Genomic DNA, 24,003 nt, shown 5'->3' with positions numbered 1-24,003 from the left:
TCCGGCCCAGCCCCTCCCTCAGCCCCCAGCCAGCCCATCCCCTTCTCTCCGACCTCAGCCCCCGGCCCCGGGAAGCCTCGCCCGCGCTCCCCCCGCGCCCGAAACCGCGAGCGGAAATGCGGCGAGACCGCCGCGGCCGCCGCTTCCTTCCCGTTTCAGGACCCGGCGGCGCCCTGGGACCGCAACTGAGGAACCGGCCCCCCCGCCTGGCGGAAGGCGCGCTCGCTCACCACCGCTGGGGTCGGTCCGGTCCGGTCCGGCCCGGCTCCGCCCTGCCTCCGCCGCGCCCCCCACTCCCGCCGCTCCTACCGCTCCTAGGCGCCCCTCTCCACTTCCGGTTCCGCGGGCGGGGGCGGGGCCGCATCCGGGTACCCGAGGCCCCGCCCCCGCCTCACGCCCCGCCCCCGCCCAGTCAGAGCCCTACGGCCTTGCTGAGACGGCGGGGTGGGAGCCGTGGTCCGAGCCCGGCTGACGGGCCCGCGGTCCCTGCCGCCTCCCTCGTCCACGTGGCGCCGGAAGCGCCCACCGCTGGCGCAGGCGCGAGCTCCGCCCAGGTGCCAGCCTGCAAAGCATGCTTAAAAGTTAGATGACTGTACAGAGTATATTTAGGCCCACCGTGCGCGGGCCAGACGGTGCTCAGATGCATACAATCCAGGGTGGTCATACTGAATTCATAGCAGCGCCCGAGGGATCAAAGGGAAAATGAGCCGGGAAAGGGGACAATGCCAAGTGCTCTGAGCCCTGAGGACACCGGAGGTAACTGTGACGGCCAGTCACCTGGGAGGAATAGCGCCCTCCTCATCCATCCATCCGACCATCCATTACCCATACGTGCATCATCCATCCATCCATCTTCTCCATCTATTTTCCATCCATCATCCATTCACCCACCTGTCCCTCCACTCACCCATCCATCCACCTGTCCATCCAGAGAAGGCCAGATACGGGTCAGGAATAGAGGTCAGCAGAAATAACGTGGTCCTTGCCCTCAGGGACCTTTCAGCCTAGAAGAGGGGTCAGGCATTAATCGAATAGGTGTATACTTAGGAAACAAGGTATGTGCTATAGAAGAAGTCAAAGGTCATGACATTATATTGGGGAGAAGATGGGACCCGAGCTCATCCAGGAGATCGGAGGTTTCTGTGAGCGATTAACATTTGTGCTAAGATCGGAAGGCCAAACAAGTAAACAAGGTAAGAAGGGGAAAATTTTCCAGGCAAGGAAAGAGCCTGTGCGAAGGCCCTGAGGCAGGAAAGGTTTTGCCACATGGGAACTGAAGGAAGTTCAGTGCAGCAGAAGTGTGGTGATGAAGCAGGGTAGTGGGGCAAGATGGGGCCAGGTCATGTAGAGATTGGGAGGGCAGAGCAAGGACCTTAGTCTTTAGAAGCAACGGGAAGTCCTTGGAGGAGATTAAGCAGAGGGGAGACATCATACAGTTTGCACTGTAATGAAATCCCTCTGGTTGCTGGTTGGAGAGCAGATGGGAAGAGGGCCAGGTAGGATCCTAGTATCCTACTTGCTACCACCAGTTCAGGCAAACTGGTGGTAGCAAGTAAGATGGAGAGAAGTGAGTAGGTACAAGATACATTTAGGAAGTTAAATTGTCAGGTTTGAGGATGGACTGGGGGTATGGGGTGGGGAAGGAGATGTCAGGGGTCAAAGGATAATTTTTTAAAGATAAAATCATGATTTTCATACACATGTAAAATGAACACATGTCAAAGATCTCATTTCACTTAATAATAAATGAAGCAAAAATGTGTTGCAACTTGTTCAGAGGAGAAGTCGAAGGCATGCTGAAATGAATTTGCAAAAACCGGTCTATCCGTAGGGCAACGTCAGTTGTATTTCATCGGACACTGGTAATTTGCCTTTCTGTGGACGCAAATTATTTGCATTGCTGTCTGTTTGCTACAGGTTAACTTCTGCCTCTACAGAGGTACGGAATAATCTAGGCAAAAATAACAAAGGCACACATCCTGTAGAATCATGATTATCAGAGGCTCCAGCATTCTGTTAAAAGAATATCTAAGAATCATTGTTGCCCATTCTAAAGTCTGGAATTTTTCCTTACAAAAGGATGACCCCTAGTATCTGAGTAGATGCTCAGACGGGGCAGATGGTCAGGGTGGGGAATGAGGGTTGGAGGGTGGGGGAGAAGATGAACCAAGATGGCGGTGGGAGAGTGAGGATACGTTTGTGGACTTGGTACCTTGGAGGGGCCTGTTGCACGTCAAAATGAGGTCCACGAAGTGATGCTGCAGAGATGGCTTTTGAGCAGGAGCTTTAAGACCAAGCAGGTTAAGGACGTAAGAAGGTAGGAAGGCCGTCCCAGGAAGAGGGAGGGATTGCAGCAGAGGCACAGAGGTGGGAAAGAACGGGGTCCGCGTAGAAAACCTTGAGGTCAGATGGATAGCGTCGAAGTGTTTTCACCTCCATCGTTACCACGGACGGTGCAGTGCTGCGTGCAGTCAGGCATCAAGCTAATTGCTTGGTGGATGAAGGGAAGGCTCCCTTTTGATACAGGACTTTAGGCTCTGGAGGCAGAGGATCTGACAATAGATCCCAACGCCAAGGCCTACTAGCTTTGTGACCGCGGCCAGTCACTCTGTCTTTCTGAGCCCCGGTCTCCCCGTTTGCGCAGCTAGCCGTTGTCTCCTGGAGATTGTAATATGCAGGTCCCATGTTGCTCGGTTAGCCCAGGGCCCGGCATACGGTAAGTGCCCGGTGAGTATTGGCCCTGTTGACTGAAAAAGGGTGCACACTGTGAGAATTGTGAGTTGAGTTTTATTTGGGGCAAAATGAGGACTGCAGTCTGAGAGACAGCCTTTCAGACGGCTCTGAGGAACTGCTCCAAAGAGGTGGAGTTGGGGGGGGCGGTCAGTATACATATGAGTTTAGTGAAGGGAGGGGTACATGCAGTCAGACACACATTTTCACAGAGGCTTGCTGCTAGTCACAAGGTGCAGATGTCCCTGTTAATAATTTTAGTGCTTTTCTAGGTATGAGGAGACGCAAGAAATTGGGCTCAGAAAATCTTCTCCTGAAAATCTCTAACTATCTGAAGACCTGTTCTACCGGTTTTTCCCAGAGTACAGAGCACCTCATTCCTGATCTCCACCCTGACCTCCTTTCAGAGCAGGTTGAAGGTCAGTGACTGCAGTGGCTCACGACTTCATCCTTGTAGACGCAGAGGGAAATATCAGACCTGGAAGTAGGGGAACTAACATTTGGGGACAGCCTGGCTTTGTCAGACACCACTGGGAGATTTTTAAAGTATAAGTGTGATATTGTGATTTATAAGAAATATGGGGACTTCCCTGGCGGCCCAGCGGTTAGGATTCCGCGCGTCCACTGCAGGGGGCACGGGTTTGATCCCCGGTTGGGGAACTAAGATCTGACAAGCTGCGTGTTGCGGCCGAAAAAAAAAAAAAAAATTAAAAAGAAATATGTATTTGGGAATTCCCTGGTGGCCTAGTGGTTAGGAGTCCGGGCTTTCACCGCTGTGGCCCGGGTTCAGTCCCTGGTTGGGGAGCTGAGATTCCCGCAAGCCACGCAGCACGGCCAAAAAATAAAAATTTTTTAAAAAGAAGTATGTATCTGGTCATTCAGATGACCAAATGTATATTTCTTATATACGGTTAACCTTCATTCACAGTTCCTGTTTTACAGCTCCCCAAACCCTTGGAATTTCCTAACTGTTAAGAGCATAAATGTGTCTCGTTGTAGGAATGAGCTGCCTTTTGGAAAGCACCTAAGGGTGGGAGCTGGTTGCCAGGAAAGCCAACTAAGTGACTAGAGGGTTGGAAATTTCAGTCCCACCCCTGAGCTCTGGGGAGGGGAGAAGTGCAGAACGGCGGGTTGAATTAGTCGCCAGTGGCCAATAGTTCATCAATCGTGCGTGTGTAATGAATCCTCCATAGAGACCCAAAAGGACGGGGTTCTGGGAGCTCCCGAGTCGGTGAACGTGTGCAGAGTCGGGGAGAGTGCTGCTCGGAAAGCATGGAAGCTCTGAACCCCTCCTCACGCCTTGCCCTGTGCATCTCTTCCATCTGGCTGCTCCTGAGTCCATAACCTTTTAAAATAAATCTGTGATCTAGTAAAGCAACAAGGTTCTCTGAGTTCTGTGAGCCACTCTGGCAAATTCATCCGCCCCCAGGAGGGTTGCGAACCTCTGACTTACAGCCAGTGGCTTAGAAGCACAGGTGACAGCCTCCACTTGGGGCTGGTGTCTGAAGTCCAAGGAGGAGGTCGTGGGAACCTCCAGTCTGGAGCCGGTGAGTCAGGAGCTCAGGTAGCGACCGAGACTTGCAGTTGCCATCTGAAGTGGGCGTGCGGGAGGTGTGCGACTGAATCTGTAACCTTCAGGCTGTGACGCCACCTCGGAGCAGGTAGCGTGAGAGCGGAGCTGAATTCTCAGGCGCCCTGCTGGTGTCTGAGAATTGTTTGTTGGCGGCGGGGGATTACCCCGGCATTAGAGGTGGAGTCTCAGGACCCCAATAGGATATCTCATTTTCCCCTCAGAACAGCTTTACGCGTTGAAATTATTTTTTAAGAGTCGTTTTTATTGAGCCATAATTACATACAATACAACACAGCCACTGAAAGCATACAATTCGGTGGTTCTTTGGTGTTGTCACGAGGTGGTGCTGTTACCCTCCAGGGCTCTTGGCCCCCTTAATCAATAGAAATGGATCAGAGGCCAGACGAGAAATTCAGGCAAGGCTGTACCGGGGCCCCCGCTGCAGCAGGGGGGAGCGAGAACAAGAGACAGCCTCCCTTGCTGGCTCACTTCCCGAGGCGGGGCCAGCTGGTTCCTTCTATGGGGTGAGGGTAGGGGTGTGTCCCGGGGTCGGGCTGGAGGGGTGACTTAGGGGGTCCGCCCAGCCCTTTGGTGGTGTTGTGTGCAGCGGGCATGCGCGGTGCCCTGCGTTTGCTCCGGGCTCTTCAGAAGTGGCAGTTGGGTTTTGGGGCTTTTTGTATCTTGTTGTCCATAATTTGCCCCAACTGTACATGCACGCAGTTATTTTTAGTCCCTTAAAGTTTCTTGGTATTTTGTTGCTCAAGGAGATGTTTGTCCAGATGCAAGCACTGCAGCAAAGGGTCCCAGGTCCCAGGTCTCAGCCTGTCTCAGTGCAACCATCACCACACCTGACCTTTAGCACATTTTCATCCCCCCCAGAGGAGACCCTGCTTGTTAGTGATCAATTCCTATCCACCCCACCCCACCCCAAGCAACCACTCGTCTGCTTTCTCTCGATGAGCTGGAATTATTTTTTTTAATATTTATTGTATTACATAATTATATAATACATATGCCACATTCAATGAACTGGAATTAGTGCTTCCATTGTCCAGCTTAGAATAACCAGAGCTCACAGGAGACTGGTCAGCAGGAAGGTGGCATGAGCTTTGTGACGCACAGAGACCACTCTGGCTGCTACGGGGAGGACAGACCCTGCTTCAGAGTGACTTCTGGGGAAAAGGTGTGGCAGGTTCCCCCGCTGAAGCTCTGTTTCTGCCCCTCAGGAGGGCGTGGGAAAGACCAGCTGTCCACCTAGCAACTGCAGAACCGATGTAAACTTTGAAAAGCAAAAAGGTACAGCCATGCTCCAAGGTGAATACCTCTGTGGACCAAAAGTGAACAGAAATGCAAAGCAGTGAGCAGGCTGAGGCTGCGGGTCCACTTACACGTGGATTATTTTCCAACAGTAAATGCGTGAGACCCGCGTGGTTCAAGGTTGGTTGAATCTTCGGCTGTGGAGCTGTGGATGTGGAGGAACCGCGCCTACAGAGGGCCCGCTATAAACTATACTCAGAGTTTTGACTTTGAGGAGGGCTGGCACCCCTGACCCCTGAGTGGCTCAAGGGTCACCTATGCACCAAGAACTACAGTAAAACTGCAAACGCTCAAGAATCAAAAATCATAAAAGCTACCAGAATGAAAAGACAGATGGTTTGCAAAAGGATGACAATTAGCCCCACTACAGACATGCCCTCTGCCTAAAGGGTGTCAGGTGACAGTGGGCTAATATCTTTGAGGTGTGGAGAGAAAATAACCATCAATCTGGAATGTGATAGAGTATTTCTGAGAGTGTGTTGTAGATGTTATAATAATGAGCCTTATTATGGACTGAATGGTGTTCCTGGCCCCCAGCACCTCAGAATGTGACTGTATTTGGAGATGAGATAGGGCCCTTAAGGACGTAACTAAGGTTAAATGAGGTCATAAGGGTGAGGCCCTAACCTAATAGGACTGGTGTCCTTATGAGAAGAGGAGAAAAGGACACAGACACACAGAGGGATGTCCCCGTGAGGACACAGGGAGAAGACGGCCGTCTACACGCCGAGGAGAGAGGCCTCAGGAGGACCTGGCCCCGCCCACACCTGGGTCTGGGATTCCAGCCTCCAGGACTGGGGACAGTGATGTCTGTTGGTTAAAGCCCCTCGTGTGTGATATTGTGTTGTAGCAGGCAGAGCAGACTCATACAGCCCTCAGTGTGTCCACACCTCTTTGTTGTGTGACTGACCTAGCCGGTTTGGGCTATAATAACAGAATACCTTAGGCTGGCTGGCTTATAAATTTATTTCTCACAGTTCTAGAGGCTGGGAGTCCCAGATCAAGGTGCCAGCAGAATTGGTGTCTGGTGAGAGCTGGCTTCCTGATCCACAGCCGGCCAGCTTCTCCTTGTGTCTTCACGTGGCGAGGGAGCTCTCTGGGTCTCTTTTATAAGAAAACTAATCCCATTCATGAGGTCTCCACCCTCAGGACCTAAGCATCTCCCAAAGGCCTCACCTCCAAATACCATCACACCGGGCATTGGGTTTCAACGTATGAATTGGCGGGGGGAACACAAACATTCAGTCCACAGCAGTGACATAACTGTTCCGCTTATCAGGAAACAGATCTATTTCTCCAAGCTTTTGAATCTGGACTGGCACTGTGACACTCTGATCAATAGAACGTGGCAGAAATGACATTGTATGAATTCTATTTTTTGGGGGGGTCCCCCCACACCACACGGCACGCGGGATCTTAGTTCCCTGACCAGGGATCGAACCCGTGCCCCCTGCAGTGGAAGCGCGGAGTCTTGATCACTGCACCGCCAGGGACGTCCCATTGTTCGCATTCTAAATATAATGTTAAGGCTCCTTAACATAACGATGTTAGCCCTTCCGATGCCTTGCTGCTTCTGGTCTTGCAGTCTTGGAACCTGAGACTACACTGCCGTGAAGAAGCTCCTGGAGTGTGAGAGACGCCACATGAAGGAGAACCCAGGCCTCCCAGCCAAAAGCCAGCGCCAGCTTCCAGGTACTTGACTGAGACCATCTCGGACTTTCCAGCCCCACAAGAGCTGTCAGGTGACTGCCATCACATAAGTGGTTCCAGGAAAGGCCAAGAAGAACCACCCAGATTGCCAGTCCACCGAATCAAGAGAAACAAGAAATCATTGTTTTTACTGCTAAGTTTTGGGGTGGATTTTTACAAAGCAACAGATAAGACAGCAGATGGTGATCTTTCAGGGAATTGTGAAATCAACTTTCTGGGGGAGGAAAACAGCATAAAAAGTATATAAGACGGCAGAATAGAATATATGAGTTCATTTCATACATTATAGTTGCAATTATCTATTGCTGTGTAATAAGGCACTCCAAAAGTTCATGGTGAAAAACGACCACCATTTTATGCTGAAACTTCATGGATCGGGAGTTTGGAAAGCGCAGGGGATGTGGCTCATCTTTGTTTTCGATGGAGCCTCGGCTGTGATAGATCAAATTTTTGGCTGTGGCTGGATGAACTGATTAGGGCCGTATGTCTGGGGCCTTGGCTCTGTCTGCTGGGTGCGTTCCTCATTTCTTCTCCCCATCATGTCTTCAGGAACAGGAAGGTCCAACTTGGCTTCTTCACTTCCAATAGGCTGGCAGGAGCTCTCCATGGGGCCAGCTTGGGCTTCCTTACAGCATGGTGGGCCTGGGTAGCTGGACTTCTTACTCGGCGGCTGGTTTCTGCAAGGCTTCTGCCGACCTCGCTTCAGAGGTCCGTGAACATCACACCTGCTACATTCTTTGGGTCAACCAGGTAAGTCACTGAGGCCAGCCCAGGCTTAAGGAGGTCGGGAGGGGGGGATTAAGACCCCACCTCGCAATGAGAGGAGCAGCAAAGAATGTGCAGCCTAGGTGGTATTTTGTCACATACTGTAGTTCTAAGATGTCATTGCTTGTAAGGCACATCCTGACTTCACGGGTAAAAAAAATGTGAAAAAACGGTCGTAATAAAATCGATGGAATGTACTGTATACATGCTGAGCTGTGGTGTAAAATGTTTTCCACTGTGGGTTGCTTAAAAGTTCAAAACTAGGCTAAATTACATTCCAAAGTGAGAGCCAAGAAGCAATTTCCAGACATCTAGTCCAGACTAAGACAGTTTATCACACGGAGGATGTCCCTAAAATAACTATGAAAATTTTTGTCATGCGAAAAAAATTCACACGAATGCAAAAATAGATTAATATAATAAACCTTCATGAAACCGTTACCCATCTTTTTTTCTTTTTTAACATCTTTATTGGAGTGCAACTGCTTTAAAATGTTGTGTTAGTTTCTGCTGTATAACAAAGTGAATCAGCTATACATATACATATATCCCCATATCCCCTCCCTCTTGCGTCTCCCTCCCACCCTCCCTATCCCACCCCTCTAGGTGGTCACAAAGCACCCAGCTGATCTCCCTGTGCTATGCGGCTGCTTCCCACTAGCTATCTGTTTTACGTTTGGTAGTGTCTATATGTAAATGCTACTCTCTCACTTCGTCCCAGCTTACCCTTCCCCCTCCCCGTGTCCTCAAGTCCATTCTCTGTCTGCATCTTTATCCTGTCCTGCCCCTAGGTTCATCAGAACCTTTTTTTTTTTTTTTTTTAGATTTCATATATATCTATGGAATACATATATACGGTAGTTGCTTTTCTCTCTCTGACTTACTACACCCTGTATGACAGACTCTAGGTCCATCCACCTCATTACAAATAACTCCATTTTGTTTCTTTTTATGGCTGAGTAATGTTCCATTGTATGTATGTGCCACATCTTCTTTATCCATTCATCTGTCGATGGACACTTCCATCACCCATCTTTAACAGTTATCTCCCCACGGGGTCAATATTGTTTGATCCATATCCTGACTTATCCCTGCCCCAGGATTATTTTAAAGCAAATGCCAGACACTGTATTATTTCACCTGTAAATACTGGGGATACTGTCTTTCCACGTGCCTTTTTTGTTGTAATCATAGTAATCCATTTGGCTTGGCAATAAATAATATCTACAGCCTTATTAATGGAAACAGTGGACATGGATTTAACCAGCTTTGATTTAACTGTGTTGGGAGAGGAAAGGGCAGGGCAGAGGAATGCTGAAATTCCCATCTACCATAAAGAGTTGCCAATCTGCAAAGTCTAAAACTGGTGAATCAAGGGTTTCCCTGATGGCGCAGTGGTTAAGAATCTGCCTTGCCGGTGCAGGGAACACGGATTCGAGCCCTGGCCCGGGAAGATCCCACATGCTGCGGAGCAACTAAGCCCGTGCGCCACAACTGCTGAGCCCAAGAGCCACAACTACTGAAGCCCACGCGCCTAGAGCCCGTGCTCCGCAGCAAGAGAAGCCACCGCAACTAGAGAAAGCCCGCACACAGCAACAGAGACCCAACGCTGCCAAAAATAAAAACAAATAAATGTATAAAAAATAAATAATAAATAAATAAAATCGGTGAATCAAGAGGCCACGTTAAGCACAAATTATTTAGGAGTAAGGAAGCAACTAGAGGAAACAGTTAACCCAGTTGCACATGGACCAGAGAAGGGGAAGTCAGAGAGTGGGGCCGCTGGGGTTTCACTTAAGTGATATATACGTTATTACTTTGATTAAAATAAAACATTAAAAAGAAAATAAGGTGGGGACTTCCCTGGTGGTTCAGTGGTTAAGACTCCACACTCCCAATGCAGCGGCCCCGGGTTCGATCCCTGGTCCGGGAACTAGATCCCACATGCATGCCACAACTGAGTTCGCATGCCACAGCTAAGGAGCCTGCCTGCCGCAACTAAGGAGCCTGCCCGCCACAACCAAGACCCGATGCAACCAAATAAATAAATATTAAATGAAAAAAAAAATAAAATAAGATGTTGGAAAATTGATGACTAAAATCTCTTCGGCCCTATAGGTAGTGTAATACTATTCCTCAGTTACGTTGTTTTTTTTAAATAAATTTATTTATTTCATTTATTTTCTTTTTGGCTGCATTGGGTCTTTGTTGCTGCGCGCGGGCTTTCTCTAGTCGCAGCGAGCGGGGGCTACTGTTCGTTGCGGTGCACGGGCTTCTCATTGCGGGGGCTTCTCTTTGTTGTGGAGCACGGGCTCTAGGTGCACAGGCTTCAGTAGTTGTGGCATGCAGGCTCAGTACTTGTGGCGCACGGGGTTAGTTGCTCCGCGGCACGTGGGACCTTCCCAGACCAGGGCTCAAACCCGTGTCCCCTGCATTGGCAGGTGGATTCTTAACCACTGTGCCACCAGGTAAGTCCCCAAATCACTTTTTAATAGCGCAGAGCCTGTCCGTCTACCTTTGCAGCTAGGGACACTCGACACACTCCAGTTGGAAGAATACCTCTCCTACCAGTCGAACCTGTTTGCACGCCACGGGTCATTCTGATTATTTTAAAATATTTTCCATGTTCTTCCTGGCCAGTCTCTGTCCGCACCTGCCAGGTCACTGTGAGCCGTCTGGACGCTCCTTCCCCCCACGTCCCAGCCCAGCCCCCTGCTCTCTGCTCACAGCGCCCTTCATGGGATGTCGAGGGTCCAGTCCCCACTAGAGGGCAGTCCCTGGGGAGGGCCAGTTCTACCCATCCTGGTATCTCCAGGGCGGCAGGGTCTTCTCCAGAGTGCCGAATGGTGGTGGTCCCACAAAGATACGTCTGTGCACATCTCTGGAGCTGGTGAAAGTGACTTTATTTGGCAAAGTGATCTTTGTAGATGTTAATTAAGGATCTTGAGATGAGATCGCCTTGGATTACCTGGGTGGGCCAATGACAAGTGTTCTTCTAAAGAGACAGAAGGTGAAACACTCAGAGGAGAGGCCACGTGAAGACAGAGCAGACTGGACGGATGCGGCCAAGGCCACGGAAGCCAGCAACCACCCAACACTGCAAGAGAGATGGACCCTCCCCTCGAGCCTCCGCAAGGACCTGGCCCACCTCCTCTCCCACTGCACCTGCACGCCGGGCGCAGGGCTGCACACAGTGCTGGTCTCAGACAGCAGTACTTGGAAAGGTGCCCTGCTGAGTCCAGGACATGAAACAGCAAAGGCACCGGCTACCCATTCTCACCAAGGGATTAAGCCAAGGAAATGTAAGAAACAAAAGGATGTGCGATATTTAGAAATGTAGTGAGGACTTCCTTGGTGGCACAGCGGTTAAGAATCTGCCTGCCAGTGCAGGGGACACGGGTTCGAGCCCTGGCCGGGAAGATCCCACATGCCACGCACTTCCTTGGTGGCACAGCGGTTAAGAATCTGCCTGCCAGTGCAGGGGACAGGGGTTCGAGCCCTGGCCGGGAAGATCCCACATGCCACGGAGCAACTAAGCCCGTGGGCCACAACTGCTGAGCCTGCGCTCTAGAGCCCGCGCGCCACAACTACGGAAGCCCACGCGCCTAGAGCCCGTGCTCCGCAACAAGAGAAGCCACCGCAATGAGAAGCCCGCGCACTGCAACGAAGAGCAGCCCCCGCTTGCCGCACCTAGAGAAAGCCCGCGCGCGGCAACGAAGACCCAATGCAGCCAAAAATAAAAATAAACAAACAAATTTATAGAAATGTACCGAATGACACATGGGTAGTTACAACAGCAGCTGTGGTAGCACTTGGATATGCACTTACTCATCTATCTGGCAAGAACACAGGAAAGACAGACCGGACTCTTCTGGATACCCCGGAAACCCATCTTGGGTGAGGAGAGGACTTAGCGAGAAAAGGCAAAGAACAAAAACCAAAACCGCAGTGACCTCAAAAATGCATGACTTGAAACTTAAAGAGAGATCCTTAAGGGTAGGATATGTAGCCTAACAAGGAGTTTCTAATGGTGGGAAGAGTCCAGATCCTCTTTAACGTGACCACACCTGGACTGCAGACTGATTTCCCTCCCACCCCCGTGGTGGGCAAGCCCTGGGCACTGGCTGTGAAGGGAGCAGACCTAAGAAGCATGGCTAACGAGTGTTCTAAGAGAAGCAAAACTACAGAAACATCTCCTTACTGCTTTCTTTGGGTATTTCTCCATCGACACTTGTTTTTAAAGGCCTAAGTGGAATCAATGAAACAAGTTGTCATAAAACACCTGCAGCTTATGAATCATGCATGACTCTGTTTCCAGAATCTTTCAGATACTCAAGGCTCGCTTGGCTTTGGTCGGGCAAAAATGGAATGTGAGATGAGAAAAGCACTCTGTGTTTTTTTTTTTTGCGGTACGCGGGCCTCTCACCGTTGCGGCCTCTCCCTCTGCGGAGCACAGGCTCCGGACGCGCAGGGCTAGCGGCCAACGCTCACGGGCCCAGCCGCTCCCGCGCCCCCAGCCGCTCCGCGGCACGTGGGATCCTCCCGGACCGGGGCGCGAACCCGATTCCCCCGCATCGGCAGGCGGACGCGCAACCGCCGCGCCACCAGGGAAGCCCCACTCGTGGTTTTAAATCTCACGCTTAAGTTAACCCTGAGAACTAGGAAATGCAGAAAATAAGGCTGCTCCTAAGTTAAACTGGAAGATGAGCAAAGCACAGGTTCTAAAGAGGGAAACCCACAATGACCTGACAGCCGTGCCGACAGAAACAAGCCGGAATGCATTCATCCACACCAACAAAACGTGCCATTCAGAAAGGGAGCCCGTCAGCCCTGGAGGGACAGTCGGGACAGGAAGGAAAACCGAGGCCGTGGTCAGCAGTGCCCACCCAACTGGGCCCAGGTGGGGTGGTGTCAGTCACCAGGCTTCCTGCGTCCCCAGACCCGACGGCAGTAACACCTTCGTGGAGGTGAGGGCGGGAAACGTCACCTAGCGAGCTAAGGCGTCCGTGCTCTCGCCCTAGTGCCGCCTGCAGTGGCCCTTCGTGAGCAGCCACCCGCACCCACTCTGCCCCCCACTAGCGCCCGGCTGTCCCCGTGGGGATCCACTTTCAGCCCTCCAGCTTGGGTGTTCCCACCCCTGTGCCACACGGAACCCGGGTGTGACTCAGGACTTGGCTTGAGCTATCCCAGAGGCCATGAATCTGGAAGGACACAGCCCTGGGACCCTTGTGTGACCACGTGGGAAGAGCACGCGACCAAGCCTGCACAGAGGAAGCGGAGCTGAGGAACGCGCGCGCGCGCGCGCACACACGCACAGCGCCGCCAGCGCGAGCGCCTCTTCTTTGCCACTCGCTCTGCCCTCTGGCCTCACCTCAGCTTGGAACAGACCCCAGCTGCTCCTGTTCCACCGGTGGCTCCTAAAAACGCACCTCCTGCAAGATCTGCTGTTCCGGCTGCCCTGAGCGTGCCCAGGGCTGTGGCGGCACAGGGGCATCGGACAAGCGTGGCTGCCATGCCTGATGCCGGGGGAGCCTGATGCCGGGTGGGGGGGGGGTACCCTGATGCCGGGGGGAGAGCCTGATCCCAGATGTACCCAGAGCTGTGATTAGGAATCTGCATTAAAAGTCTTTTTTCATACTTCCCTAACTCCCTTGCTACATTCTTGTTTCTATGGAATATGTGAATAAAATTTGCTGACTAAAAAAAAAAAAAGAAAATTAGAAAGCACCCACACCCATACACATGCATGCGTGCAAACACGCACACGCCCGGGCCTCCTCCTTCGGGTCCAGGTCTGGGTTGCCCTCGGCCGCCCCGTCCCTGGGACTCCACGGGTGAGCCTACGCAGCTCCACGTTGTTTCCGACAATCGGCCCGGTGCCTGTGGCAGCAGAGGCTTCCAGGGCCCGGCTCCCCGTAGGTACTGATGAGACGGGGCCTCCGGTCTCCAGAACCGAGGGCGCGAACACCTGACCTGGTCACCCTCTGGAGGACACCTGACCCTACACTCCCATCATCCAGCCTTTTCAGTCTGTCCATCCATTCCCGTAACAGAATTTCCACATGACGACACTGGCTCCAATCAGTCGGCCTGGAGCGGGAGATACAACAGCTGCGGTCAGTTCTCAGCAGGAGTACAGCTTACCCTCGGTACTCTGTATTGGCAGTGGAAATTTTTGCTTCAGTACTTTATTGAAAGAAAGCAATAAATAATACTGTGATAAAAATAGTTCAAAAGTAGACTGTACATACTTTGTTACATAATCAGGAAGTTCACAAAAGATGAATAGAAAAACAGAACGGTAACAGTGAACTGTACAAGTAAATTAAAGGCAGAGCCCAAATGTAAAAAGACACACCATCTCAGTCTACCGGTACATCAGCTGCGTAATAAATAATGCACCATGATCTGAACACATCTCTTGCTGGCTTTTTAATATGCCATTTAAAAAGTAAAAGTTACATTTGCTACTTATACAATCCAAAATGGCTATATCGTCAAAATCTAAAAATGTACCACTAGGTCCATTCTTTAAACAGGTTTGCAGACAAATGTAAAAGGATGATTTACATCAGAAAAATAAGGCCTTGATTAGAGCTGCACTACATTATCTTCAGGATCTCGTGCCTTCATCTTCCGCCGTGCACCAGTGTCTCCTCAGTGAGTGCAGTGCTTCGTGATTGGTCCTCTAAGAGTCGCGCCCTTGACCCGGCTTCCCAGGAGGGGGCGGGGAAGGGGGCGGGCGCGGCGGGCTGCGGGGGCCCAGGCCCCAACCCCCCACCGGAGTCGCTCTTCCCCCGGCTCGTGGTTTCTGCAGGTATCCGGATCCACGGAGACCGGGCTATGGAAGAGTCCACCGGTCCTAAGAGATTTTCATAGTGTTCTAATGATCCTTTCAGTCCAAATTTGATTAGAAGCTGATATTTAACACCCCGTATTTTTAATCTCTTCACGCTACAGGGTAAAGCACTTCTTGCTAGAAAAAGTATAGCTAAGGTCAGTCATTAAAGTACAACAACGATTGCTTGAAAGTAAGTTGGCTCCTTTCAAAATGACTGTTGTAGGGCCAGGTTACATTTTGTAAAGGATAATATGCACACTGTGTCATGATGATTTTACAAACGCAGTAAAAGCCTTTGCTCTGTCATGGTTTATCATTAAAAAATTAAACAAGAATAATTACAATAAATGCATAATTTACAAAAGCCCTATATTTGTTCATAGGATTTATACATACAAGCATTACAGTACATTCCTTTGAAAGACTAAAATCAGATATAAGAACATGAATTGATCTGAAAGGATATTTATAGCCTGGATATACATGAAAAAGTAAGTAACTATATAAATGAAGTCATAAGTTTACATAAATATAAGAAACATTAAGTTCTAAAATATTTTCTCTATGGTATTCATGAATTTTTCACTAATTAAAAACTCTGTAATAAAATATCTTAGGGCCCATATAACAAGTATTAACAGATTAAAGATTCCATTGAGCTCAAAATGTAGTCTTCGCTGGATTCAAAATGCTGCATAATCATCTGTAGAAGTAGTGTGGGTAAACTGGAAAATAAAATAAAAGCAAACGAGTCAGTCTTGAGACAGCTTCAAGCGCCCAAGCTCCTACCCCTACCCCTCCTCCACGACCCCCCAAGCCCGACTTTCTGTGCTTTGGCTACTTTTAGAATTTAGCTAAGTATCAAGGACCAAGCAGATCAAGGCGAGAATTCCTTGACTGACTTTCTTTTGACATACATCTAAAAGCTGCTAATGAGAAAACCAATCATGCATTCCAGCTGAGACGTGACAACAGAACCCTGAGAGCAGCGAGGGGAGGGCTGGGCTCCCGGGCCCACACCCACCCAGCGCACCACCTGCAAAGCAAGGGTGGCCCCCCAGCAGCGGCCGACCCCGAGATGCCAGAGCAGTTTCGTTTTAAAGACGGGCCTCTGGACTGAGAGGCACACGGCGGTGCAGCCTCTCGAACCCTGATGCTTCGGGGCTTGTTCCCTCCCGAGAATGTGCACGCAGGACACGGTGCTGCAGCACCGCTGACGCGGGAGCGACACCAGCACACAGGGCAACGCGAGGGAGGCCCGGGCCGAGCACTGACCACTCCCGGCGGCCGCTCAGCGCCAAGGTCACCTTCCGCTCTCCTGCCGCCCCGCCCCCCGACGCTCCGGCGCCAGGGCGTGGCCTCCGCGCACCGGCGGGGCCGGGGCCGGGGCCGGGGCCGGGGCCGGGGCCGGGGCCGGGGCCGGGGCCGGGGCCGGGGCCGGGGCCGGGGCCGGGGCCGGGGCCGGGGCCGGGGCCGGGGCCGGGGCCGGGGCCGGGGCCGGGGCCGGGGCCGGGGCCGGGGCCGGGGCCGGGGCCGGGGCCGGGGCCGGGGCCGGGGCCGGGGCCGGGGCCGGGGCCGGGGCCGGGGCCGGGGCCGGGGCCGGGGCCGGGGCCGGGGCCGGGGCCGGGGCCGGGGCCGGGGCCGGGGCCGGGGCCGGGGCCGGGGCCGGGGCCGGGGCCGGGGCCGGGGCCGGGGCCGGGGCCGGGGCCGGCCTGTACTCACCGGCCGAGGCTCAGCAGGAGTAAGTCCTGACTGCAGCGGAGTCCAGCCTCTGCGCTCCCGCCACGCTGCCTGGTCCGACCAGCACGGGAGGAAGCGTGCAAACACAGCGTGCGGTTAGTGGTGGGACGCCACACGGGGGCACAAGGACGGACACGCACTCACATCCACAGGGGCCACCTCCTGAGGGCTCTGGGGGAAACCTCTAGAGGGGGAGCGGCGGACGAGCCGGAGAAAGGGAGCCTAAGGGCCACCACGTGAGGGTTCCCTTCACCTCCGCCACCCTGGGGGGCACGGGGAGGTCACGCTACAGCAGCAGCTGCAGTCCGATGACAGAGAAACGCCTGCACGGTGGGTGACGACTACTCAGCGTGACCACGTGGGCCCTCCTTAAACCCCCCAGATTCAGAGAGCGCCTGGACTTCCCTTTCGCTGTATCCGCGAGGACGGTAGTCGGGCAGTAGTAACAGCGGCCACGTGACGGGCCCCGCCGAGGGGACCGAAGCCCTGGAGGCCCCGCGCTCTGCTGCCCCAGGGGGACCCACCTGCTCTCTCTCTACCGGGGGAGCCTTCCCCAGCGGCTTCGACAGTGGGCAGAGGACGCGGACTTAGCTAACAAAGCGGAAGCCCAGTGCCAGTTTCTGCCCGAAAGGATGTCACCACTGGCGTTTTTTTTTCTTGTCAAGAAACAGGCTGCAGGGCCCAATAGGTAAGCCCTCAGCCCGCTTCAAACTGAGTAAGAAACTTCCGTAACCCCTAGCAGAAATCCGCCGCTCCCAATTCAACATTTTTCGTTTTCCCACCACAGGTCCACCAGGAACACATTTTACCAATATTTGGCCATGGTTCCAGAAAGGGCTTAAGCGACAGCTGGTACTGCTGATCGGAGCAGATCTTTTTTTTTTTTTTTTTTTTTTTTTAAGCCATTGATTTGGACATTTTATTTTACTTTATTTATTTATATTTGGCCACGCCACGTGGCACACAGGATCTTAGTTCCCGACCAGGGATCGAACCCGCGCCCCCTGTGTTGGAAGCGTGGAGCCTTAACCACTGGACCGCCGGGGAAGCCCCGCAGATCATCTTTCTAAATCCTTCTGATCCTAAGAACCCCCGAGACCTGCTGCACTTTGCCTTCAAAAGCCATGAAAACAAGCCATTTCAATAGTTTATGCCTTCCTTATCACACAAGGGTAAAAAGTCATCTCCCATATATTGCCTACACCTCTTTCTAGGAGTATTTTTAATTTATCAAAACTCTAATGTTAACATCACTGTGAGCATTTAACAGCGAAATGCGCTTTATAACGAGAATGGAAATGAAGCAGTGAGGAAAATAAGACAGCAGTCATTCAGACTAACCAATAAACTGAAGGCCAAGCTTCGGTTAAAATCTGTAAAAATAAACTGCATGCTCCTTGGAAGAAAAATGCTATTTAAAAAAAAAAAAAAAAGTTGCTGGGTTCCCCGGGGTTCCCTCCCAGCCCCCCGGGTTAAGCACATTTATTGAACTGCGGCACCGAGAGGCAGCTTTTTCATAAAAATGCTGCCCTGTAAGCCACCCCCACTAAAGTGTCCAGCTTATTTAGCAAAGGCTTCCCCTAAATGTACTTTGCTCTGATTTTCGTACTGGCAAGTGAGAGTAAAACTTACAAACCTACACATGGGAAGGGCCGATAACGGGAGAAAACTGCAAACCCCGTCAGCACACTTGGAAAACCCCTCGCTCTCCTGCAGCCCCGCCACGGCACCCGCCACGGCAGGCAGGCAGGCAGGCAGGCAGGCAGGCAGGCAGGCAGGCGTGGGGACGGGCTGAGTAACAGCAGCGCCAGCGCCGCAGCGGCCCCAAGGGCTCCGCCCTCACGGGACCGAGGGCGCGCCAGGCGCTTTCCTGAGCCGTGACCCCCTCTGCGAATCACTTGTGTGACCAACCGGCACAGCCAGCCGGGGAGGAGGGCGCCCCGAGACGGCCCTTTCCCAGATGGGAAACTGAGGAGCACTGCTCAAGGCGCCTCCTAGGCCGCAGGGCCAGACTCGGACCCAGGCCGTCTGTCCCTCGATTTTGCTGTCGAGTGGGGGGACACAGCGGCGCTGAGAGCCCACCCTTCACCAGCGGTGCTCTCTGGCAGAGCGGTCGTCGAAGGGAAGAGCAGAGCTGGGCGTGAAACGCCTACGGGCCCCGCCGTGCTCGGCCTCACCTCTTCCCTCTCCCGGGCCTCTACCGCGCCGCAAGGGGCAGGTCACAGCGAGGGCGGAGGGAGGACAGGAAGGTGGAGGTTATTTCAGATGCACCCAGTCATCCTCCTAGCGCGAAGAGAAGCCGAGGGGGAACTGGCGTGGTCCGAAAGCCACTGCGCTATTTTACGAAACAGCTTCTGAGTGCTGCCTGCCACACACACATCTTTACGAGCATGGGTGTCGATCTAACGCTCTGAGAACACACACGATTCTTCGTTTTATTAGTTAGAAGAGTATGCTAATACTCAACCAGACAAGAACTTAAGAATTAAGACTGTATTACCGTTAAACTTTTATAAACAGACGTTAGGATTAATTTTAAACATTTACACCTGGGCATGCAACAGTACTCAAGTGCCTTGTCACATATTAAGTAGGCCATTCTAGATCATTATTAACGTTCCAGTCCCAGAGCTGCTCAAGCCGCCTACAAGCGGCTGGGGCAGCGCTGCGTCACCTACCGTCCAGCTGCATCTTCTTTGGCTGCACAGAGGGCGAGGACAGAGAGGACGGGACCCGGAAGTTTGCGGGGAGAGTCTCTGCTGACCCAGCAGCTAAGCCACGAACATCCTTTGGTCTAAATTTTTTTCTCCAAGAAGGTGCTCTCCTAAAGCTTTTATCATCATCCTGGTGAATTAAAGGACAGAAAACAAGACAGATGTAAAAATAAAGGACAAAAACATCAAGTTACCAGCCCTTTAAAATGACTGAGCTTGTTACCGCATCTTTATTTCACCCCGTTCGTGACAACCGTGTGATTAGCTGGGACCTGTGGGGAGCGGCCGGGGGCCCGGTACCACTGATGCTGGCGGGACCCTAACCGAGCATATCAACCAGGGCTGCCTGGGCCGCCCGGGCGTACGTTCCTCCTGACAATTAGCAGGCTTCACCTCTTATCTTGAAGGAAGCACCTTCTTGCTATATAAGACAACACGTTTTGATTTGTCTTTAAAAACAGTTTTCGAGCTGTAAACAATTCTGTCTCGTGCTGGGACGGAGCCAGCAAATGCTGCTTTAGGCGCCCTTCTACTCTCTTGGTCAAACTCAAGTTTCCTTACCGTCCAATGAGGAGAATAACGACAGTGTGGGGATACATGAGTCACGGTTTTGTGTAAGGGGAAATTAATATTTTGTGCTTTTCATTATACTTATGAAACAGTCCCCCAAAGCACAGGGGCTCTGGATTAGGGTAAGACATCCGGCTGGTCCCCAAAACACAACTTAGACTCCATTCCTAAGCTGAAACCAGTGTTTTACGATATTAAAAAAAAAATACTTTTGAGGGGTATCAAAAGTTAAATAGCGAAAATTTAAAAAAATACAAACCCCTATCTTACTGAAGAGATTCATTTTTTAAAAATTTATTTATTTATTTATTTATTTTTGGCCATGCTGGGTCTTTGTTGCTGCCCGCGGGCTTTCCCTAGTTGCGGCGAGCAGGGGCTACTCTTCGTTGTGGTGCGCGGGCGGGCTTCTCACCGAGGGGGCTTCTTTTGTCGTGGAGCACGGGTTCTAGGCGCACGGGCTTCAGTAGTTGTGGCTCGCGGGCTCTAGAGCGCAGGCTCAGTAGTTGTGGCGCACGGGCTTAGCCGCTCCGTGGCACGTGGGATCTTCCTGGACCAGGGCTCGAACCCGTGTCCCCTGCATTGGCAGGCGGATTCTTAACCACTGTGCCACCAGGGAAGTCCAAAGATGTTAATTTTTTAATAGCTCATTTGTTAATAAATTTTTAAGAGCAAAGCTTAACTTGTAAAGTAAAATTGTCTCCACGTTTAGAAGAAATACCCTGACTACGTGGTTCATACAAGTATGATAAGGTAATGACTTTTAAAGTTGCATTAATGTAAATTAAGCTGACAACTTACTTCATCGAACCTTCTGTCGGTCCCCATGACCAAAAGGTTGTTAAACTCTCTTTCCAAGACAGCACGAGCCTGAAATCATAAAACAACACCACCCTACAGCTTTCAACAATCTCATTTGAATATCAGCATATCCGGACTCTTTTTTAAACCAAGACTTTAAAAACAAAACAAAACAAAAAAACTCAAACTACGATAGTATTTTAAATCAGGGGTTTAACATGGAGTCCATGGATGGCCTCTTGGGGAGAGGGATCCATGGCCTCTCGGAAATTATATACAAAAGTGTGCTCTGTGGGCTGGTGCCGGTGGGAAGGTCGGGGTACTGGCAAAAGATACACAATCTTCCGCAGAAGAATAAAAAAATTGCCTCATTCTCAAACGAGCCCACAAGTCAACAAGAATTGCACAGGGCGATTACGCGTCGAAACAAAATTAATAAAACCTTCATGTGACACGCACAGAGTATTTCTCTTTCCACGGAAGAACTACATCTTGATACACGTCACTCTTACCAGAGTACTGACTTGAATGAAAGTTCCCCTTATTTTGTTCACCATAAGACTCTCATGCTTCCAACGGAAAATGAAAAGTCAATAGGCAAAAATACTGAGGAATGAAGCATTACAGATTTTGAACTATTACATGATGGATTTGGTATGGAATGAGATTACTAGTGGTCTGAGATGTTGTTAAGTTTGGTCTCCATTCAGATAGGCAGCTACGTGTCTGCATGCGGAGAACGGACCACACACTGCGCCCCAGTGAAGGCCCGGTGTCTGGGCTGTACCTGTGTGTTCTGCGTGGGGATCTGTAACAAGAGGGCCAGCGCGTTGAAGTCGAAGGTTTCGTCTAAGGCCAGAAGGGCGCCATGCACACCACTCTCTACGAGATTGTCTGCGTATTCCTTGAGACCGATGGAGAGGATCCAGCGAATCACTCGATCGTTGCTCCAAACAAGCACATCTGCAGATGAATAAAAACAGTTTTACAAGTGGCCTCTGAAAGCTGTGTTCATCACGCATACCCTGCAGGCACGGCCGAAAGATCCCTACCGTGAAACTGACCCTCCAGTTCCTGACAAAAGCCACGGATCTCCGGATCTCCGTGAGGGCTGGGAGACACCACTAGGCGGGCAGCCAACCCCTACTGCACTGAGACGCTGATGCCTTGGCCCTTCCCCACTCCAGTGGAGACTGCCCCATTAGAACTCATTCTTCAAGTGAACCCAAGGGGAATGAAGTTATTACGTACACTTAATTTCTAGAGAATGGAAAACGAGGATCCGGGGATCAGAAACAAAAGGACACACAGGGATGTGAATGCCCACCAGCTACGAACACGTTTCAGACACAGACTTGAGAGTCTTTTGATGTACTTTCTTCCCGTCACAAGGAGGGGCTGGCACCACATCTGGACACCTTGCTCAACGCAGCATCAACCTCTCACTTATAATCATGAAGCCTTTTTTCTTGGAGCCATTTTTGTTGCCTCTCTTTTGTGAAAAAGAGAGAAACTTCAAGATATTCTCCAGCATATTAAGAGATGTGGGGGGAAGACTTCCTATTAAGCCACGTCACAAATGATTACATCTGCGCTAGTAGAGGGCTAAAAGTGGCCACTCTGTGCAAACGCATCCAGATTGATCACCAGTTACTTTCAAAGACAGCTTCCGTCAACCGTAAAAAGATTTAAACCATTTAAACCACACAGAAAACAAAGGAAACAGATTTACAGATTCCATTTCCACTGCCCTTTTCTGGATAAAGGTATGGAATATATAAATGTTGGCTTCTGGCTTTTCTCATGATTCAAATGAACTCAATCACGACTCAACTACCCTTCAAATGGGCCATCTCCCCAGCCATATTTTTACCTTTAGTTTCCTTCTTAGTGAACTAAAAGCTGGGGATGAAAACAGCACTCACACTCACAGTTGCCGTGGTAAGGATTAACTAAAGTAACCTCTGAAAGTGCCTGGATTTGTTCCGCAAGCCTCGCTATTATTATCACTATGAATATTGTTAGATTTATTTCCTGAAAATTCTGGGCGGTCTTACATCGAGCTTAATCGCTAACACCTCATCTAAAAGCGCCTCTACCACACTTGATCACTGAGAGGGCGCGCAGGGCGGGAAGCTCCCCCGCGGAGACGAGCATCCGCCATCTCCCAGCTGGACGGCCCGCGGCCTGCCAGGCCTCTGCAGCTCTCACCGCACCTCCAAGGCCCGCGCCCTCCAGCCCGGGAGGAGAGCCACGCGCTGCTCTCCTCCGCGCTCTCCTCCAGTCCTTTTCACACCTGCGTCACGTGAGTGAAGAGCAGGCCTTGTGCTTTTCGGCTCTGGAATTATCTACAGCGCGTAGCGGCACTTCTGAGTGAAACAGGACACGCGTCACAGTAACAGGAAATCTCTCGAGTCGCGGGAAGAATGTTTACCTCGAGACACTTGACCCATAGACTGCGCACACGGACGGACACAGGCACAAGCGCTCTGGCCACAGAGGAGGGTCTTAAAAACACTCCCTCCCCTGTAATGATGCCACACACGTTTTCTCCACTTAAAGCATTTCCTGATTTTTTCCTTTCAAACAGGAAATCACTGAGGCTGCTAGTACACTGGGAAGCAAGAAACACGGCTGCACTAGCCTTTTAGTTCATTCTGGCTTTCTTCTCTTTTTCTTTCCAGTTCTTTCCGGTCATAATTTAACCTTCGCAGGCACATAATTCCACACTGGAAACTGTTTCTATTTCCAAGAGAAAAAGAAAAAAAACAGAAAAAATTTAGACCTGGCAACAGTCAAACACCTCTCAGGCCGTCCGTAAGAGCTACTTGCGGCGACTAACCTGTGAAAACTATCAACCATTTTCAGCTGCCCACGAAGGTCTTTCTTGGTCAAGTGGTCCAGCATCCGCGCGTCCACGAGGCACTCCATGAAGTAGCTCCGGTACTGCGGGAGGCCCAGGCTGGGCAGCCACTCGTTGCCGATCCACTCGTGGTTCATGTCCCCGTATGCCAGTGTCTGCTTTCAATGATCAAGGACGATCAGTTCAGGAAAAAACCCATGAAAGCAGCCACAAGGACCGTTTATATCACCTTTACGCTGGATGTTTAATCTGTTACATATTCTCAAAGGCTAATAAGCTAACGACAACGTGGTCGCTTATAATTTCAAAATAACTTGATCTCTTATTTACTACCTTATAAATTTGCTGGCAAAATTTTATACAGAAGGAATTATGCCATTAA

At 51.2% G+C, this 24,003-nt stretch overlaps 2 protein-coding genes across 5 annotated transcripts in view; both read right to left on the bottom strand.

Annotated features, from left to right (window-relative positions):
* Positions 1–342, bottom strand: part of CTTN (cortactin) — a 32,629-nt gene extending 32,287 nt beyond the window's left edge. For 2 of the 3 annotated variants that reach the window (XM_024133258.3, XM_024133260.3), the window contains exon 1: positions 231–342. The gene's annotated coding sequence lies outside the window, so the exon portion shown is untranslated. The remainder of the gene's footprint in view (positions 1–230) is intronic. The other variant, XM_028478571.2, reaches the window with a different exon arrangement.
* Positions 343–14,260: 13,918 nt separating this feature from the next.
* Positions 14,261–24,003, bottom strand: part of PPFIA1 (PTPRF interacting protein alpha 1) — a 101,248-nt gene continuing 91,505 nt past the window's right edge. Inside the window, exons 24-30 of one of the 2 annotated variants that reach the window (XM_055079880.1) lie at positions 23,601–23,779; positions 23,403–23,500; positions 21,546–21,721; positions 20,759–20,827; positions 19,355–19,520; positions 16,659–16,727; positions 14,261–15,661 (exon numbers count right to left, since the gene is read on the bottom strand). In XM_055079880.1, the coding sequence (XP_054935855.1) occupies positions 16,669–16,727; positions 19,355–19,520; positions 20,759–20,827; positions 21,546–21,721; positions 23,403–23,500; positions 23,601–23,779 (747 nt within the window). In that variant the 3' untranslated portion in view covers positions 14,261–15,661; positions 16,659–16,668. The remainder of the gene's footprint in view (positions 15,662–16,658; positions 16,728–19,354; positions 19,521–20,758; positions 20,828–21,545; positions 21,722–23,402; positions 23,501–23,600; positions 23,780–24,003) is intronic. The other variant, XM_028479216.2, reaches the window with a different exon arrangement.

This window comes from Physeter macrocephalus, chromosome 18, assembly GCF_002837175.3.
Source record: "Physeter macrocephalus isolate SW-GA chromosome 18, ASM283717v5, whole genome shotgun sequence".
Taxonomy (NCBI): domain Eukaryota; kingdom Metazoa; phylum Chordata; class Mammalia; order Artiodactyla; family Physeteridae; genus Physeter; species Physeter macrocephalus.
Note: the sequence above shows the minus strand (reverse complement) of the source record. Positions and strands in the feature narration are given on the sequence as shown.